This window comes from Ursus americanus, chromosome 1 (genome assembly GCF_024610735.1).
Source record: "Ursus americanus isolate L20-20 chromosome 1, mUrsAme1.1.p, whole genome shotgun sequence".
NCBI lineage: Eukaryota > Metazoa > Chordata > Mammalia > Carnivora > Ursidae > Ursus > Ursus americanus.
In genome coordinates this window covers 30202527-30222888 of record NC_142127.1, presented here as the reverse complement: position 1 = coordinate 30222888, position 20362 = coordinate 30202527, and the positions used below count along the sequence as shown (strand labels likewise).

Below are 20362 nucleotides of genomic sequence, written 5' to 3'. Positions count from 1 at the left end.
AGACTTCACATAGTGAAAATGTCAATACTACCAAAAACAATCTGTTATCAAGACCCCACTCATGTTTTTTGCAGAAAGAGAAAAGTCAATCCTAAAATTCATATGGAATCTCAAGGAATCCCAATTAGCCAAAACAATCTTGAAAAAGAACAAAATTAGAGGTCTCATACTTACTGATCTCAAAACTTACTACGAAGCCCCTGTAATCAAACAGTGTGGCATTGACATAAAGCAAACATGGAAACAGACCAATGAGAGCCCAGAAATAAGCCCTCACGTAAAATGGTAGAACAATTTTCAACAAGAGTGTCAAGACCATTTGATGGGGAAACAGCAGCCTCTTCACCAAACTGAAAAATGGATATCTACGTGTAAAAAAAAAAATGAAGTTGGGACTCTTACCTAGGCCATATACTAACTCAAAAACGATCAAAAACCTAAAGGTAAAAGCTGAAACTATAAAACCTAGAAGAAAATATAGGGGAAAAGCTTTATAACACTGGATTTGGCAAAGATTTCTTGGAAATAATACCAAAACCACAAGCAACAACAATAAAAAACAGATACACTAGACTTTATCAAAATTAAAAAATTTTATGCATGAAAGAACAGCATCGACAGAATGAAAAGGCAACCCACAGAATGAGAGAAAATATCTTCAAATCATATATCTGATATGGAATTGAGATCCAAAATATACAAAGAACTCCTATAAATCAACAACAACAACAAAAAAAAACCCAATTATAAAATGAGCAAAGGACCTGAACAGACATTTCTTCAAAGACGATGTACAAATGGCCAATAGGCACATGAAAAAATGCCAAACATGACTAGTCATTAGCGAAATGCAAATCAAAATCACAATGACATAACACTTCACACTCATTAGTATGGCTAGTAAAAACAAAAATAGAAACTAAGAAGCACTGGCAAAGATGTGAATAAATTGAAACTCTCGCACACTCTTATTGGTGGGAATGTAAAACGGTGGGCAACTACAATGGAAAACAATGTGGCAGTTCCTAAAAAATTAAAAGTAGGGTTGACATATGATCCAGCAATTCCACTTCTGTATATATACCCAAAAGAACTGAAAACAGAAACTTCAACAGATATTTATACCTCCATGTTCATGGAAGCATTATTCACAATAGCCAGAAGGGGGAAGAACACAAGTATCTACGTGTCTGTCTGTGGATGAATGAACAAACAGTGTAGTAGATAGCTACTAGAGAATATTACTCAGCATTTTAAAAAGAAAGGAAATTCTGACATATGCTACAACATGGATGAACCTTTTAGACATTATGCTATGTGAAACAAGCCAGTTACAAGAGGACTTCTATCACTCCACTTACATGAGGTACCTAGATTTGTCCAATTCACTGGGACACAAAGTAGTATCGTGGTTACCAGGTTTAGGAGGAGGAAGTATGGGAAGCTACTGTTTAATGGGCATGGGGTTTAACTTTGGGATGATTAAATTCTAGAAACAAGCAGTGGTGACAGTTGCACAACATTGTGAATGGACTTAATGCCACTGAATTGTACCCTTAAAAATGGTTAAAATGGTTAAGTTCTATGTTATGTGTAATTTTAAAAACCACCTTACCAGAACGATAAGAAAATGTTCTGCACCTACAGTTCTGAACCAAGGGGCCAAGATGGATTGTCAAGTACCCCGTGAAAAATTCACAACTAACAACTGCTTAAGAAATCAAATAAATAACTTCTTTATAAGTGAGAGACACTGTTACTATAAGAATATCAGTCTTACGTTCTTTCAAGTGTATGTGGAAGCAGAAGAGGAAGATGTGGAATTTAGCCCACGCTGTATACATGTCTAGGCTCACCTATGAAATCTGCCGTGTGTGTGGATATCACCTGATAGGATGTCGGGGTAGAGAAAAGGTAGAGAATTACAGTTCTGGGTGACAGAATCACAGAGCTTTGGGTGGAAGAGACTTAGAGAGGCTAGACCAGTCAACCACCTGATGCCTCCGTCTCTTGTATAGCACACAGGGAACCCTGCCCCTTCGGGTAGCAGGCTTTCCTTGGGGCAGCTCTCAGGAGCAGAAAGTTCTTGTGATCGGTCAAAACCTGCCTCCTCGTAGCTTCAGCTATCCTGGGTGGCCTGCATATGCGGCTCACACAAAGCAAACCGACTCTCTTAACGTCAGCACCTTGAAATATTACATTGTCCCTACGTTCTCCTCAGAGTTCTTCTTTCTTCCAAGCTAGAAATCCCTAGTTCTTTCAACTCCTCTTCCTATGAACTCACTCTGGTTTTTCCATATCCCTTGGAAGGAGACAGACAGCCCAAAGATGGGGGCTGGAACCTCTGCTGCCCTAACAACACAGGACTTGCTTCCCGGAGACGTGTGCACGCCGAGAAGGAACTGCAAGGTAAACAAGCCGGCCTGAATGTGTTTGTTAACTCGGCAAGTTAGGTGTCAAAGGTTTTCAAAGCTCCCACCTCTGCTTTCTGAGCTCCTCCTTGCTTTTCTTTTCCTTTTCTACACAGGGCAGAAATCTAACGGGGTTTCTTTCCACACATAGGACTGGCATATAAAATCTGTTGGCTTGCATTTTTTTAACCTGAACAATAATGTGGTTGAAATACATTTAGAAGCTGACTTTAACCCCCTTTCCTTGGTTGATTGCTGGTTTTCCCCAGTGTCCAGATACAGGGGGCTACCAGGGCCCAGTGAGCCTCACCCAGTATTCCCGAGCGTTCCCTGCAAGGCAGAAGGCATGCTTCCCACAACCTGCTTAGACACTCTCATCCTGTGCACTCCCGTATATTTGCTTCTGAGCCACTGCTTTACAACCGCCTTCCCCAGCATTATTTCCCTTGGGCCTCATGAGCCAGCCCTCCCGGTGGGTGGGCAGACATTTGTATCCCAAGTGATGGGAGGAAACAGCACCCCACGCTTACTTGTGACAGCCACGTGTCGGTTTGCTTTGCCCTCATCTATCACATCCATGACCTCCTCGGGGCTTGACACGAACCGCTCGGTACACCCCTGGAAAAGAGTCAGATCAGGTTTGCCAGTAGAAACTGGAAAGCAACTCTATTTGAAGACAGCTAAACATTCTCCCATTTCTCCTCCAGAGGTGCAGAGTAAGAGAAAGGCTGTGAGGTTGACCCAACAGCTCTTCCTCCTTGCTCATGGCTTGAATTCTACATCAAAGAGAAGTCTGAGCAAACCCTAGGAAACCCAGAAGTAAACTATAAAAGAAATGCCAGCATTTTCTTTGATTGCTAAGAACCTGTGCATACTCAACAGCCGTAGAAACAGAAAATAAAACCAGTGACAGAAAAAGAAATGGATGGAATTTTGCTTTGCCTTTCATGCTAGCCACCAACTTTAATTAAACACTTTGAAGTGCTAGGCATAATGCTCTGATACGCTTCCTGTCACTGCAAAGTATAAACAATTATCTCCACTATCAAAGCCTCTTTACATGTGAATAATAAATATCTGTTCACTTCTCCACTTTTCACCTCACGTGATCAGACATCTGTGATACATTCACACAGAGATAAGACTGAAGAAATTAAATGTCTAGTTTTTAACCAGATGGATATTAAATATAAGGCACATGATGAAACACCTACATACACTCTATAGGTAATATTCTGGGCATATTTCGTAACTCTTAATGATGACAGTGACAGGAGAGAAGTCAATTGCCTCAGCAAGTCTTCCTCATACCTTTACGTACGGGACTCTGTTTTTATCTTCATGAACGGCCAAGTTCGTCTTGGATACTGATAATAATGACGGCATACAGAGGAGAAAAGAAAAGTTAAAGATTCTGTATTGGAGGAAAAAGAGAAACTGTCACCAAAGATAGGCAAATCTAATCTCTTTGTCAAACGCAAGTTTAAGCCTTGGCTGAGAATAAGCAGATAGCGTAAAGGCAATAAAACATCTCTATAAATTTTCATTAATTCCTTAGGCAGAAGAGCTGTGAATCACTTCAACCTCCCTGGACCTTAATTAAAGAACAAATAGAGGACAAGCATTCGGGTTACTCACCATCGAGTAAGTCCCTGATTTTGTCCAAGTAGATCTCAAAATAGGAAACCTAATTAAAAACAAATTGAGTTTGAAACAGAAACGCCATGCTGTATTTGAAAAATATCATTATTAGAACTTATAAAAGCCTTTGTCATGCACAGCTAAGAAGAGCAAGAAGAGGGGGCAGGAAGCAAGGATTCAGAGGCCTGCAGCACAGAGCCCCAGCCGACTCTCCCGTGCTCTCCTGCTTCCTGCTACGTGAGCCTGCCCTGTGGGCCCCTGCCTGGGGTGGACCCCCCTCCCCGACGTGGTACAGCCCCGGTGGTCTCGATTCAGGTGCTCCGTACATTGTGTACCGGATAGCCACTTAACGGGAGGACTCTACCCTTCACCCTTGATGAGGACCAAGAAAACTTCTAGGGGGGACAAAGGCTGGAACAGAAAACGTTCCTGGCGAGTAATTGTCAAAATCAGCTGGCATCCATCCCCTCATGCATGATGTTGACCCCCTCACCAGACCAGGTCTGAATATTCACATGAAGGAAGTGGGGACAGGGATAAGGGCAGTTTGCTTGGAGCTAGAAGAGCGCCAGGGTAACAGGGAGAGAGCTGCTGATGGTGGCTAGCTTTGGGGAGTCCAGGAAGGGTGTGAACAAAATGGGATTTAATGAGAGACAGACTAGACTGTGAGAGGGAAAGGAAGCCTTCCAATCAATTATTCTCGGAGCCCAGCAGCCCCGTGGCATCGGCATCGCCCACAGCCTTTGTTGAAACTGCGGAGTCGTGAACCCAACTGCAGACCTCCTGATTCAGAATCTCCAGGAACCAAGGAATTGGCTTCTAAACTCCCTAGGTGGTTCTTATGCCAGCTGACACCCGGGAACAACTTGAACTAGACATAGGACCGTGGAGGTTTAATTCACATGTAACCAAGACTATAGACCCTTGGTTTTCCCATCTGTCGAAAGCAGCCCTTGGACTTGATGATGTCAGAAATTCTCTCTAGGATTCTGCACTCTTTGTCTACACCTGCCTTCCACCTCCCAGATCAACTTTCCTTTCTCTCATGTTCATGGGGGGTTTTTTTTGAAACCTAAACAAAGGAATGCACAAATAAGTTGTTAAGAAAGGAAAAAAGTTGAAAAAACAGTTGTAAAGCTGGCGTGTAACTCTCTAGGTGAAACCTCACCCCTGCATCCCAGCTCTGGACCTCTGGTTGGGGGCAGTGAAGCCTCCCCAACCCAGCACTAGTCCTCACTCCTCAGTCCCGTTCATTACCTTGCCTGTGTCCTGGGGCTTCCTGACTTCCCAGTTTCTCTGAGATCTGGGGTCTTGGCTTCGAACCCTGAAACGTGTAGCTGGGCATCCTCTCCAAGGTGCCTGTCTGCCTAACACCTTGAGCTTGCCAGACTATCTGTCAAACTCCCCGGTCACCAAGCCTCGTGCATCATAGACACACCTAGCTGACCTTGGAAAGACTCTCTGCTCCTGAAACTTCTCCCTGTGGCTGGAATCCTAGGGTCTGTTTGGCCTCTAATCTTAGACATCTCTAACTCAGCCTCCCTGTAGCCAACACAACCCTGGTTCCAATCAGTTCTGTGCATCTCAAAATTGTCTGGTTTCGTTTAGACTTCTGTTATCTTGGAGATGTACACATGCGTCCTTATTTCCATAGATTGCAGAGAAATTAATTACACTAAAAAGCAGTCATAAATTACATATTTAGCAAATACAGCAATTAAAACCCTGCTCACATTTAATATGAGAAGAAAAAAAACCACTCTGATTTATTAATTTCTTTTTACCACAGAAGATACTGGCTGCTTTTGGGGGATGGGGGGCAATTTTGGTTTTTTTTTTTTTTTTGTCATTTCAAATACTTTGTGAGACCAGGTGGAAGAAAAATAAACATGTATAGTTTTGCGTTAAGAAATAGCATGTTCAGAAATAACGTTTCAACCCTCTTTAAGGAACTCTTTAAGGAACAGATTTTCAATACTGCTTTAATCAAGCCTCTTTTTCTTGATTAAGCGTGTCACTACCCAGTTCAAAATACGGAGCAGTCAATCGCTAGCCTGCCCACTTGCAGTTATGATACCTGAAATAAGTGTGTATAACTACAAATGCAGAACAGGAAGCCAGACTGTAAAATTCAGTCCTGGAGACTTGGGTGCTGTTCCTTCTCTCCCTGCCACCACCCGCCCCCCCATGCTGGAGCTGTTTTTATCTTAATAAGATTCTAATACAAGACCCTATTTTGAGGGCAGTAATTGGTTTAACATCTTACTCCAGGATTATCCCATAAGAACCCTACAGTAGTTTAAGGTATTTAAATGCAAACAGCCTTAAAGATGTACTAAGCTCCTAAATCTTGATCCCATCAAAGCTACAGGCTTCTGTATCCTTAGATATAAAGAACCGTGGCAAGGAGGAGAAACCTGTGTTAGCCAACAAAGGGAGGAAAACGATTTGTAAAGTAAAAAGACTTGCTGGATCTAATTTATGGTGGGGCAAACGGTTGTTGCCTTGTTTTGATATAATTTAGGGAAGGTACATAGCAGAAATAAGTAAGGGCAGAAGTTTAAGATAATGGAAAAGGTGCTGCACGTAGGGCTGGTCTCATCAAGAGTCTATGATCTCAGTTCTGCCAATAATCTCAGCTCTGTGTCACTCTGGCCATCCAGAGCTATGTCTTGAAACTTCAGTTTCTTCATCTCTAAAATGGTGGGTCTAGTGCACTAAGGTCTCAGCCTCAAAGGGGATGGTCAGCCTCTTGGCTCATCCGCTCAGCTCTAAGTCTTCTTAGAACTGCCCCTGTCTCTTCCCCACCCCCGTCCCAGTCGCTGTGGTGGGGACCCAGCCAGCCATGTGCATCCTGGACACAGCTAGTCAGAGCTGGGGACAACCCAACCATAAGCTAGGCCAATGAGCCCCTTCCCTGGGGAGTTAGGAGTTGGGAATAAGGGATGTGGAACAGGAGCTGCCATGGTGCCTTCTCCCCCTGTTCTCTTCCCTGCAAAAAGACAAAGTAAGCAGACAGAAATGCAGGGACTATAACGGGGATGGAGTTTCTTTTGGAGGTGATGAAAATGTTCTGGAATTAGATAATGATCATGGTTGTACACTACTGGAAATATACTAAAAACCATCAAACTGTATACTTTAAAAGAATGAATTTAATGGTACATGAATTATATGAATTATATCTCAATTTTTTTTAATTTAAAAAGTTTTAAAAAGGAAGAGCAGGGTCTGGATTTCTTGCTTTTCCCAACCCCCAGGTCCCATGCCTACTAACAAATTTTGTGTCTTGTAACAACTTCCTCTATTTGCTTAAACAAGTGGCTTTTAGTTCCTTGAAAACAAAGGAGGTCCAATGAATGTATCCCTAATACCCAATGTAACAACAGCTATAGTTAAGAGAGTAAAAATCTCTCTTTCAATTCAAATTTAAGTTGCAACAGAGGTTCTGGTTTAAAAACAAAAGCAAAAACAACAACAAAAACCAGGAAAGATAACACCCTTCCCCAACACTTCTCAGAGTGTGCTCTTCAAAACACTAGTCTATCATACCTCAAAAGGGGAAAAATATGCACACAGTCAAATAAGCTGGAGAATGTAATCTACTACATGTCCCCTTTGTAGAACTGGATTACATAATAGCATATTTAACTTGTGACGAATTTAACATTGTTCAACAAAACATTTTCCCAGCTTATTTGGCCCCACAAGACTTTTCCCTGATAGCCCACCTATTAATAATATGAGGGACTGTGTTCCATGGAACACACTTTGGGAAATGCTGTCCTAACCCGGTCATGGACACATTACAGTCATATCTAAAGAAATCCACTGGGTAAAGGGTAGAATTCAGATAACTATCAAGATGATTCCATCCTAAAGAAGGCTTTTATTTTATCTCAATATTTCCTCAGTATTCGCCTGAGTTATTAAATAACTATGGCTTTGCTTACCATATCATTTCATTTAAAATAGATAAAAATGACTTTTATGCATACATAAAAAGAGGAAAACTAAAACATGATTTGGGGCCCAGTTTTTTCTCTTTAGACTTAATCAACAGCACTTACCTTGATGTGAAACTCCAGGTTCTCATCCATGGAATAGATGTGGTCAAAGATGTCATGTGCAATCCTTGGGATGATCCCCATGAGCTGAGGGTCATGTAGCTTTCCCTAGTGAGTGAAAAACACAAGCACAGGCAGCTAAAGAGTGCCAGGGAACATGTGAAAGAGAGAAGGAATCATGCCGGGTTTCATAACAGGACTCCGTGGAAGAGGGAGCACCCCCCCACACACTGTCAGGTCCTTGGAGGTCCACCTGACGTGCCAACAGCCCAAAGTTCATGGAAATAACTCAATGTGTTGGTTTTTACCCAGCAGGAGCGAGCTTGTCCTGTCAGGCTCTGGGGCTTGGAAATACTTGCTCCTGCTGCCACTCGGGGCAGCAAATTGGGGTATGGGGGTGAAGGTGTGGGTAGAAAGGAAGGAAGGAAGACAGAAGAAGGACTGGGATTATATGGTGACTATCACATACTAAATGTGGTCTTTGTTTTGAAATTTTTACAAACTGGTTAGAATGTGTAAGCCCAAATTAATCTGCTTTAATAAAACCACCTTGAGAGCTGATAACAGTTTCACTAATGTCATCACTGCTCAAAAATTTTAAGTCTTATTCTAGAAATACCTTCAGTATCACTTCACAAACCAATCATGAAAAGCCATTTTATCAATTTCTTAAAAATCTAAAATTCCCAGCCTGAAATGTTACAAAATAATTTTAGCTATTTCTTTTTTAATTTTTTGCTATTTCTAATACTTAAATTCACTTGTAAGATATTCTTATTTTTTTGTCCCCCTTTTTTCGACCAGAGAGGTCCAGCCCTCCCTTCCCCATGTAGCCAGCAGCCCACCCCCAACCCTAAGGGTTTTGAGGGATATTTTATCTAAGGGGTAAGGGATAGATGAAATAGTGATTTGAACTATTTTACTAAATCCATTTTTAAAGATCCAGATTTGCCACTTCTGAAGACTTTCAAAAAGATATGCCACAGTATCTGAAAGCAATTCCTAAACAAGAGTTCTAGAAGTATTTAAACAGCAGCCTCAGCAAGGACTCCCAGAGAGCCTTCCTTTCCTACTCTCATGCTCCAAGTTCTGTCCTGTTCCATGTTAAACTACGCATCAGTGCACAAACACAAAGTCTGCAGGCCTAAAGTAATCATTGGCAACAGGGTTCCCAGCGTTTTTGAGACCTTCAGAAAGTTATAAAACTCTAGGAAAAATGGAACTGGAAGAAAAGTAAAAAAACCATTTACTCTTCACTCAGCAACCTTTACCAACACTATGACTCATATCCTTGTTCTAAATCTGCCCGACACCTGGAAGATCTGCTTTGTTTTCCTCAATCAGATCTTCTGTATCCTTCGGGGGTTCACCACACAGAGCCTCTCTGACAGGCTGACTTTCAAGCCAACATTTGAGTTACCAAGAGCAAGAAGTCACGTGGACTCGGGCACTAACTCCAGGCCACAAAGCACTTTATGTTATGAATCCTCCTTTGCACACCTGATCCCTGACCTTCCACTCTACTGAAAGCAAGAGAAAAGCTGAATTTAAGATTCATCTGGCCTCTGGCAAAGCTTTTACCTGGGAAAATGGGTATTCCCCTGGAATGCCCTCATGTGCTAAGAATCCTAAATCATGTGATGTGTTTGTATGGCTTTTTGGCTGTACAGTCCCTGAGGGCAAGACGGCCAGTGCATATGCATCTCTTCCCACTGCTTATGACCCTTAGTACAGTGTCTCCTGCATAGAATTATTGTGGAAGATAAATTAAGCAGTATAAATAAGGTGCTTAGAAACAATAAACGCGGGGTGCCTGGGTGGCACAGTGGTTAAGCGTCTGCCTTCGGCTCAGGGCGTGATCCTTGCATTGTGGGATCGAGCCCCACATCAGGCTCCTCTGCTATGAGTCTGCTTCTTCCTCTCCCACTCCCCCTGCTTGTGTTCCCTCTCTCACTGGCTGTCTCTATCTCTGTCGAATAAATAAATAAAATCTTAAAAAAAAAAAAAGAAACAATAAACGCTAGCATTACATTATTCAGTTCATATCAGGTTCTCATTAAGCAGTCGTTAAGGTTTATTTGATCTGGAGATTCTGAAGATACATTTCTATCCTAGGCCATGACTACATATCTTGGGAAAACAGCCCTAAATGACTGAGACTCAGAATCTCTCAAATGTCGGTAAGCTTACTTCTCATAGGCCATCATAAATATCAAATATTGGGCCCCACAGGCTCAGGACTGTGCAAATGCTGGCAGAAATGACACGGAGAATGAAAACACAGATCTTCGTCCAGTCAAATGCTGTGATGCCACTGGGCCAATCCACCTCAGAGAGTCTGAGGGGTGCCCCCCATGCTCCCCGCAGAACCCTTCAGTAATCCATCATAATCCTTCAGCTTCTCCTCAGTGGTCCATAGACAAAGAAGGATGAGAGATAATCCAAAAATCATTTATAAATGACTCAAATCTGTTTCCCTAGATGCTTTCCCTTCCAAAAGATTTATCTTCCAATCGATTCCTAGCTTATACAAATATTGATGTCCCTTTGTTTGCCTTTGTCAGGGTAAGAACCAAGGCAGAACCAGGGATGAGTCTGGGACACTCCCTGTGTTGTTTCCCTGAAGCCCACACCCAAAAATCACATGAGAGGGAAGCACATGTTTATTTGGAGAAGGCACAACGATACCTCCCATATCCATGGTCACAGAAGTAATAGTCAAATCTACCACAGGTTTCAGAGCTGGGATGCTTGATCTAGCTCATAAGCCCAAGAGTGGTGAGAACTGAGCCTTTATGTTCAGTAAACTGGGACGGCCAAGACAGTGTGTGTGTGTGTGTGTGTGTGTGTGTGTGTGTGTGTGTGTGTGTGTTTTACATAGAGTATGGTGTGGATGTGTGTGATGTATGTATGGCGTGGGTGTGAGTGTTGGGGGGTGTTGATGTGTGGTGTATGTGTATGAGAGAGGTGTTCTATAAAGGTCTTCACCCTTTCTTGCAAATAAAATACACATCTACACATATGCAAGAGTCACCTCAGGCAATAAAAGGTGGTAAAAAAGCAGAGAGCTTTAGAAATTCAGAATACAGAAGAGTCCTTTCCAGCTGGGATGATATGGGATGGCTTCCTTGAGGGACACCGAATCTTGAGAGAGGAGGAAGATGAGGATGGGCAAAGGGGACACAGCAGGGAAGCTGAGAGGACAGTGATGTAGCAAAGGTACAGGAACTGAGGAAGAATAACGTCCTTCTAGAGAGCCATGACAAGTTCAGTTGGCTGAAGGATCGGGATGGACTTGGGTAGCAAAGGAATGTCCCATTTCATCACCTTTTTTTCTCTCATAAAACAAAAAGAACATTTTTATACTTATATCCTAGATAATCCTCTTCAAAAACTTCTCCCACTTCTGAATGTGGCCATCTCGGGGCATGTATGAAAGAAGAAACCAGACCCAGGCCACGGCCACAGAACAAGACTCCCTTTGTTCCAGCCCCAGGTGCCACCTCGACCTCCCAAGCAGGACAGTTTCCTGAAACACTTAAGATGGGAAAGCAGGCAGCCTGTCAGCTCACACGAGCACCAATGCACTCAGACAGGCTCATGAAAAATCACTTGGCAGGCTCAGCTCCGCAGTGGGGTGGCCTGCACCATTCCAGGGGCTCCAGGTGTCCCCTTGGGCAGAAGGAAAAACAGCATGTCTCCATCCATCTAAATCTGGGCCAAAGAGGGCCACAAAGCAGGCACAGGGCCCAGAGAAGCCCTTCCCAGCACCACAGGCCAAACAAAGGTCCAGCCCGCTCTTCCCCATATAGCCAGCAGCCCCAGCAGCCTTCGTTCAACCCAGCCCTGGGAACACTGGCCGCACACGCCCTGGGCCCAGTGCACGACGGTGTCCTACCAAGCTTGGCATCGACACTGTCAAGCGTTTCATATTTTTACTGAAAATCCGCCTTAAATGCTCCATCTTCAGAAGCTAATCTTTCCAATTTTATGTAGGCTTATCTGTTTGTTCTCCTCAATAGAAGGTAATGGAATCACCACTGGATGTCAGACTGAAAATGAGGGGATTAAAATGAAAAACAGCTTTAAAATGTGACAGCTCTGTCCATTCAGGAAGTTAACATCCCCTTCCAAAAGCCTGAAAAATCACAATGTGTAATTCCGAATACATAAATCCTTTCAGATGGTGCAAGCCCTGCAGAGCTGTTGTTGTTGTTGTTGTTGTTGCTTTTAATTTAATTGCATTCCAGGGTCCTGGGTTTCTCAGTCTCCCACGGTCTCTATGACTTCAGCTCAGGACTCCTCCTTTCCTCTGTTTTCCTCTAAAATATCCCCTACCTTCTCTCCAATCTATAATCACTGGACAGAAAGAACCAGACTAACGGTGTGTGCTGGGGAGGGGGGCTAGGAAAGGGCTCCCATCCACCCCGTCCCTTCCTCCTATGGGCATAAGTTCATGATCTTCAGAAGTCATGATAAAGAAAAGCAACCCCTTGCAATCAGCCTTTTAAAACTGATGTGGATGAAAAGGCTACAGAATTTAGGCAGCTGTGAGAGTAACCTGCCCAGAAGCCAGTTCCCTTTAGGTCCCCACGAGTCCCTCTGGCTGGGCGGCGCTGCAGGCCTTGTAAGGCTCTCGCTGTGAGCCGCCCAGGGCTCCAGACGCCCTCGTTTAACAGAACGTCTCCGATCTTCCTTTTAAAGAGCTGGCATTCGTCTTTGCCATCTCCTTACACCCACCAATTCACACCCCCCAACACACACACACAACACAAACTAAGATTTTACTCTGGGGACAGGTCTCTCCTTTGATGGTTTACAATCTAAATTTCTGACATTGAGCAAACACCTTGTATTTCTCAAAGATGACTTAATCCCAAAGCTAAAAAGATCACTCTTGTAAACAGTCCCTATGATCTGAGGGGATTCTAAAGATTGCATTTTTTGTTGTTGTTTTGCATATTGTTTGGTGATGTTCCAAAAACCTAGAGACTGATGGGACACCCTCATGAGATGCCCCCTCTCTCTTACACCTTCTGGCCTACAAAGGAGGCGTTCGTCATGGCTTCTGGAGTTGCTGGTACTTAGGAAATACAGAGCTGCAACTCTGCTAATGCCTGCAAGGCTAAGGGTCTGGGGCCCAGTGAGAGAGCAGGCAACGGGTCATGCCTGCGTCTCCAAGGTGTACAGCATGAGAACATGAGAGCAGAGAAGAGCACAGCCAAGGCTCAGGTGTCAGGGAACAGGCCTGCTCCGTCCAGAAGCAGTGACAAATCACCCTCCTGCTTCCTTTAATCTGTGCAATCTTGGAGCCACTGTCCCCGCAAAATGGGTGAAAGTGAGTCAACACAACAGAAATGAGATCTCCCAGAGTCACACGCACACTTGAAATTGGTGTGAGCAGAACATCAGAGCCCCAAGGGTTTTAGCCTCGTGCCTTTGAAATCTCCTCTTCAATAGGAATGATTCATAAGCTAAACCGATTCTGCAGCAGACGTCTCTCAGTAACATTCCCAGGAGGGTACCGTAAATGAAGATCCGAAGCCTAAAGGATCAAGGATTCCTCTTACGCTGCTGCTTGTCAGCTGAACTCCCCAAACCTGCTCTGCACTGTGTCTGTAATAACCACCCTTCCACCTCTCCTCAGCTGTCAGGGGTCCAGGCTTTAGAAGAATATCCGGCCCTGAAGGGCTTACAGGAGGCCGTGGCAAAACGCAGGAGAAGAAGGAAAGGGGGCCAATTTTATGTGCAGATGTGCTTTGTCTGGGAGACAGCCTGGAGCCCCAGGGCTCCACAGCCAACACTTTGAGCTGGGCTCACCCCTTCACATGCCCGCAGAGGTCAGGTGTGTACGTTAACGAGTGAGGACGCTGCATGTCAGTTCACACTCGCAGTGTGCGTGTAGGAGGCTGGGGTGCACTGGACGGCCCAGTCCACACATGAGGGTTGGCCACGGTCATCCCGAGGCTATCAATTTAACAAATATTTTATTGAACCCCTCCTGGATGATAGCCACTGTTCCGCGCACTGGAATGTGCGTGAATAAACAGGTGAACGGGACAATGAAGATCTCTGCACTAATGAAGCCTACACTTTTTATTATGGTGAAATTTCACCAAGTTGTAGGAGCTTCAGAATTTTCAACCAAATTTGGAAAGTTAGAGTTGTGTGAAATCGTCCCATCTTAAGCACTGTCTACAATTAAAAAATACATATAATAATAAATTTAAAAAATTTAAAAACACAGTGCAGACCAAACAAAAGTATCTCTGGACTGGATTTGGTCCACAAGCCAACTTCTTTACATCTCGTCCTACAGTGTTTTATTTCCTCTGAGGAAACTCACCCCCCCAGAGCGGCCCTCCTTAGCATCAGTGATTCTCACAACAGACCTTCTCAGTGAGATTAGGGCCGCGATGCATAAGGGTACTCACACCACTGTTTGTTTAGCTTATTGAGGACTCTTTTTGAATAGAATCTACCATTTCGAGAGAGCTACCAACAAAGGATTTTTTTTTTAATTCTGAACCCGAGATTTTATCGCCACTATTTCGAAACTCCACAAAGACAAAACAAATTGGCCAAACATGAGCAGCCCCTTAACCACCTCTCTTGCACGCAGTCAAGGGCCTGCACGCGCCGGCACGTGGCCGGCCGCACCAGAGTTGCCCAGCCACCCCAGAGAATGCCCCACGGCGCGCGGCGATCTTACCTCCATGGTGTGCGTTTTTCCCGATGAGGTCTGTCCATACGCAAAAATCGTCCCATTATAACCTTCAAGGACATCTGCAAGCAAGAAAACGAAATTAAAATTAACTCATTACTTTGATCATATGCTAGTGTTGGTTCCATATTTTAAAATTACATTTTCCAAATGGCCCATCTCATTTTTCACACAAATGATGTATTTCAACTCCATTTGCATTTTAAGTAGAATTGTGAGATAAAAGCAGAAACGAAGGCCTCCACTGTTCCACAAATAAGAAATGTACTCACATTCCTACAGAATATATTAATGAAGAAAGAGGCAAAAAGAAAAAGAGGCAGACACCCTCTCTCCCAGTAACATCAACATTAAGACAGATATCGAACAGTACGCTTCCTTTTTAGCAGAAAGATACTTGAGTTTTCATCTCTAAATTGGTCTCCTGAGATCAGTCGGAGGAAGAAAAACATTGTCAGTGTCCTGAGTCTCTGGAGTGAGGTACAGAATAGAATTTCTTTCCTAAAGATCTGATTTGGGTCAGCTGAAATGCCGGCGCAGGCGAGCTCCTTGGGGAGGTTTCTCAGGAAGGCCGCCCGCAGCCCCTTCAGAACGGAGCTAGTGCAGAGCTGGGGAGAAGGACAGGGCCCCACTCTGTAAACCCAGCCACACAGGGACAATCCAATCAGCCCGGAAACCGCCGGGGCCTTCGCTCAAAGTGAAGGCCTCTGTTTTTTCAGTGACAGCGCTAGCAGGGCGGCCCAGGCCCATCAGCATCGGGAATTTCTTTTAATTACACAAGGAGCACACTGTGCAAAGCCCCGCACACGGCAGGCCGGCTTCCATTTCACACAGGGACGAGGGGAGGCGGGAGGACAGAGGCTGCTTTGCACTGAAGATTATCTGTGGGAATTCCTTCAAAGCAGCAGAGGTGATTAAAATATATTTAGCACTCGTTTCCCTCAATCCTCCTTCATCTGCATCAACATTACCAAAAGGGAAATAGTACATGATTAATATCCTTGACCCAACATCTCTACGTAAGGGGAGGAAGCCTCACTCCTCAAAGGGCAGCGGGAGCAAGAGGAACCCCCTACTGAAGCGTCCTCTTCGGGGCCACTGGCCTCTTCACTCACCAAGCCAGGCCACCAGCTCCATGTAGTTCAGGCCCTGATGAGGCTGGTTGGTTTGTGGTTTTGTTCTCTCCGAATTTCATAATGCCGCTAATTTCTGTTGTTTTGTTAGCTTGTCTAAAACTTTTTTCAATATACATTTTATTGATCTGAGGTTAATGGAGTATGAACTGGGGTCAGAAAAGAAAGTGGGATTTTCCTTCAAGAAGCTAAAAAAAAAAGAAAGAAATTAAGCAGATTTTTTTTTTTTTAAATCCTAGCAGCCCTCCAGAGCTTGTGTCAAGCTATATTGAGAGAGAGGAGGGAGGGAGAGAATGTTCACACATATCAAACTTCTGGTAATGGTTTCCTTGGGAACAGGAGAAGCAAAAATTTGAAGACCACAGTGTAAGGGCTGGAGGTTCAAGCTTCAGTTTTCCCAGAAATGCCAACTTGCTCAGAGAACAGATTCAGAGTGGAGAGCCTCTAAACGGCCATGAATGCAATGGGCTTTGAGGGACACAAGGAAAGAGGTCCCCACCCTGCGGTCGTACTTCTAAAATTCTATATTCATGGCATAAACAACTCCAGGCGGTTGGAACGCCAGCCACAATCACAGCACTAAAGCTTCTGTTTATTAGAAATCAAACATCTCCCCCCACACTGCAAGGGCTTCCTCACCTTCAGCCCTGTGTAGGAGGCACTCTGGGACCTGGCAGCCCAGGCATTAGATCAGGGGTAAGGAGGCCAAGGCCAAGGGTCCAGCTCCCTCTGCTCCTCCGAACAGGTGGCTGGCGACCCTGCACGTGCACACGCACGCAGGAGGCAGCTCAGAGCAACGAGCCGCACCCTAAAGAAAACTCGGCTCAGAGCCAGAGCCCCACGGACAAGAGAAAACCCGGCACACACTTCTTCCTCTGCCACGAGGCAGTGGGGCCGGGCACCTGAACCAGGCTCCCCTGGACAGGGTCCACACCTCTGAATCCAACCGCCTTAAGTAGAATGCACGATCCTACTAACTCCTAGTTAGCTGTGCCCCCCCAGCTCCTGCAGGGTAAAGCCTGGGACACATGCAGGGAAACAGGCGCTCATGGAGAACGCCACTTGTTTGGGAGCAGGGAGCTAAGGAACACGGGAGACTCTACTTGGAGAATCCTTGACTCTTTGTTGCTGCTATTTCAACACGGAATGCAATTATTATTATTATTTTTTCTTTTTTTTTAAGGAAAAGAGAGCACATAAAACCCTATCAGAACAAACTCTGCTTGGTCTTTAAAGTACTATTTACAATCATGTTACAATTAATTCGTTGTTGGAGAACCTATCTTTAGTATCAAGGTCGAACAGAGCTGATGTCCTCTATCAACTCAATTGTGAATTAAATGGTAATTTTAAAAAGAAACCCAGTGTTCTCGATTGTCTTCCAGACTCTAGGCTGTGGGGGTCGGTTTGTTTACCTAGAATGTGTGATTATCGGGGGAGAGGAGAGGCAGGAGGGGGAGTGAGCACACAATGCATTGGGGTTGGGCCGCTGGGATGGAGGAGGCCGGAGCCCCGCCAAGGAGAGCAGGACGGGAGCACTCCACACTGAGCTGCACAGCCTCCCCCACTCGACCCTCACAGAAACGGCCCACAAAAGCACTTTCATCACATTGAATGACAGTTCCTGGGCCCAAGGAAAGCATTTGTTTCAGAGCCTCTCCCGTAGCAGAATGACTATTTTTATGCACCAGCCGCAGAGCCGGGAACCAGCTCAGCCAGACAGAACCTTGCTTTGTGACGGGCTCTGGCGTGATGTGATCTCAGCTCACGCCACACAGCCAGCAGCACCCACAAACACAGCACACGTCCATCCGGCGGCCAAGCAAACCCAAAGAGAGATTCCGCTGCAGGTGGGAAGAGCCTTCTCACCTCCAGAGACGAGGGTGAAACTTGAAAATACTTCTTGTATCCTGCTGTAGACTTCGGAAGCCAGTTTTCCACCCTAGGTTTTGCCAGTTCTGAGCAGAAGAGTTAGTTCCACCGTTGGTAAGAATTTGGGGAGGAGGTAATCATACAAGTTCCTGAGAAGGCATGGCCTCCTACCAACTCCCCAGGTAAAATGGTGGCCTGTCAGTGGCACTAGTGACTGACAAGTCATCCCTGCCTTGGAATCCTAAGGCTCCGGCTGGCCAACCAGACTACTAAAGTAGGCATATGCCCGGAGGCAGCCCTGCTGAACACTAGTGGCAAACCAGAATGGCGGGCCGGCCAGTCTGAAGGGAAGGGCACTGCTGCATCTTCAGAACGGAAATGCATCTCACTGTTGGACGACAGACAGAGCCACCCCAAAGCTCTGGGACAGCAATCTCTATTCTCTCCCTCTCCCCACCGCCATTCCTATCCCTGTCTTTTTGCAATGCTTGGTTAATAGTCCATATGGCCTGATAGAAAAGTAACAACTCATAAACTGTTACTAAATGCTCATTATGAGCTCCCCAGAAAAGTGGGGGCAGGGTAGTACAGAAAAATTCAAGGAAGACAGGCAAATGCAGGCTCAAGTTCCGGCCTCACCACCCCTTAACTGACCTGGCCAAGTTATTTGACCTCAAATTCCTCTTTAGTGCAATGGGAACAATAATGCTCACACCTCATAAAATTGTTGAGACTTAAAATAAAATAATATATGTAACATAGATGGTGCCTGACAGTAGCCCAATAAATATATTTCTTAAGAGTCACTTATAATATAATAAAATAGATCTTATAGTACCCTGAACTTAAATTTGTCAATGAGTCCACATTGCCTGAAGGATAAAGCCCATCCATTTCCACCAAACTCTGCTCCAGCCTATCTTTTTAAGTCCCAGCCCCCAGGTACCTTGCAACACTCTAAGTTGGCCAAACATGCCATATAATGTGTCTTTATGCTTTTGTTGTTCCTAATGCTTGTACAGCCCTGCTAAATTCTACAGTCTTCAGGACCCAACCTTTCTAAGAAGCCTTCCTTCATTCTCCAGTCCTCATCCCCACTCACCAAAATCAGTCCCAAGTGACTTTCTTCTGTGCTCTCACAGCATTTTCCACACAGCCACCTTAAAGCTCCCCATAGGTATGATAACTATGAATGCATCTGTCTCTTTTCCTATACATGAAGCTTTTTGCAGACAGTCTTCTATATCTTGGTGACTCTAGTCCCTAGCAGTGCCTACACCACATGGTAAATACTTCATATCTTTGCATAAAGGAATGGATAAAACAACCAAATGAATGAAGCTTAAAGAAATCAGATGTAGAAAACAAGAAACCACCTTCTCTTGCCCTGTACAGTCTACATCTAGTTAATTTGAAAGGCAAATGCCCAGAGTGACTTCTGTAGGCTGGGAAATAATTCCCCATACTTCAACAAGAGCAAGCAGTAACCATGGTCTTTAATTCCTAGCACGTCCACAGACACCTTCCTATCGACCATGCTGATAGTCACAAATCCTATAAGCTCTTCTGGAAGAAACGGAGAATTCCACATACTCTTTCAGACAACATTTTGAAAAACACACACCAGACAAAGATGGGAGTGTGGGAGGTACCAGAATGCTACAATCAAATGTTTGAAATATGTTTTGAAAAACCCAGTGAAGTTGAAGGGAATGAAAAAACCAAGAGAGAATAAAGCTATCCAGTTAAAAGGAGCCTTTCTGATCTCAAAAACGTTAAGGGTTCAGAGAGCCTTGAAAGAAAAGCTCACCAGTCTACTACATTACCATGAATCATGGGGGCTGCGGTGACCTTCCGAAGTTATCTGATTGAATTCCTGGCCTCTAGAAAAAGAGGCCCCTACAGCACCACCTTCCTTGCCTGATTTAAATAGGGCTTGTCATGACAAAAGAAACCTCAGTTGTACCTAGTAACTATTTCAAGGCGTTCTTTCTTATATATCTGTGTTTTACCTTGCTGATGCAGAAATAACATGGCCACCTCCTCTCACGCTAGCCTTAGTGGATATTTAAAAAAGTTAAATTAGGGGGCGCCTGGGTGGCTCAGTCGTTAAGCGTCTGCCTTCGGCTCAGGTCATGATCCCAGGGTTCTGGGATCGAGTCCCGCATCGGGCTCCCTGCTCAGCGGGAAGCCTGCTTCTCCCTCTCTCACTCCCCCTGCTTGTGTTCCCTCTCTTGCTGTGTCTCTCACTGTCAAATAAATAAAATCTTAAAAAAAAAAAAAAAAAAGTTAAATTAGGCCTTCATCATCCCCTAATAATTTCCTTTCAAGGAAGAAGAAAGTACTCTTTATTGTTACAAAATGAGTATGTTCACATTACATTTACAGTGTCTGAAAAATACCTGTGTATCATATCATGTCAGAGCCTAACGTTACCCTAAACGGTTTTCTTTGTGGCTCACCATCTATTGGGCCTCAAGTTATCCAGTTAGGTCACATCTTCATAAGAACTTT

The 20362-nt window shown here is 44.4% G+C and overlaps 1 protein-coding gene across 3 annotated transcripts in view; it reads right to left on the bottom strand.

Moving 5' to 3' along the window:
• Nucleotides 1–20362, bottom strand: part of KIF5C (kinesin family member 5C) — a 157365-nt gene that overhangs the window by 85168 nt on the left and 51835 nt on the right. Inside the window, exons 3-7 of one of the 3 annotated variants that reach the window (XM_045782189.2) lie at nucleotides 14832–14905; nucleotides 8123–8227; nucleotides 4050–4098; nucleotides 3723–3778; nucleotides 2942–3029 (exon numbers count right to left, since the gene is read on the bottom strand). In XM_045782189.2, coding sequence (XP_045638145.1) covers nucleotides 2942–3029; nucleotides 3723–3778; nucleotides 4050–4098; nucleotides 8123–8227; nucleotides 14832–14905 — 372 coding nt within the window. The remainder of the gene's footprint in view (nucleotides 1–2941; nucleotides 3030–3722; nucleotides 3779–4049; nucleotides 4099–8122; nucleotides 8228–14831; nucleotides 14906–20362) is intronic. The other 2 variants (XM_045782198.2, XM_087860631.1) reach the window with 2 other exon arrangements.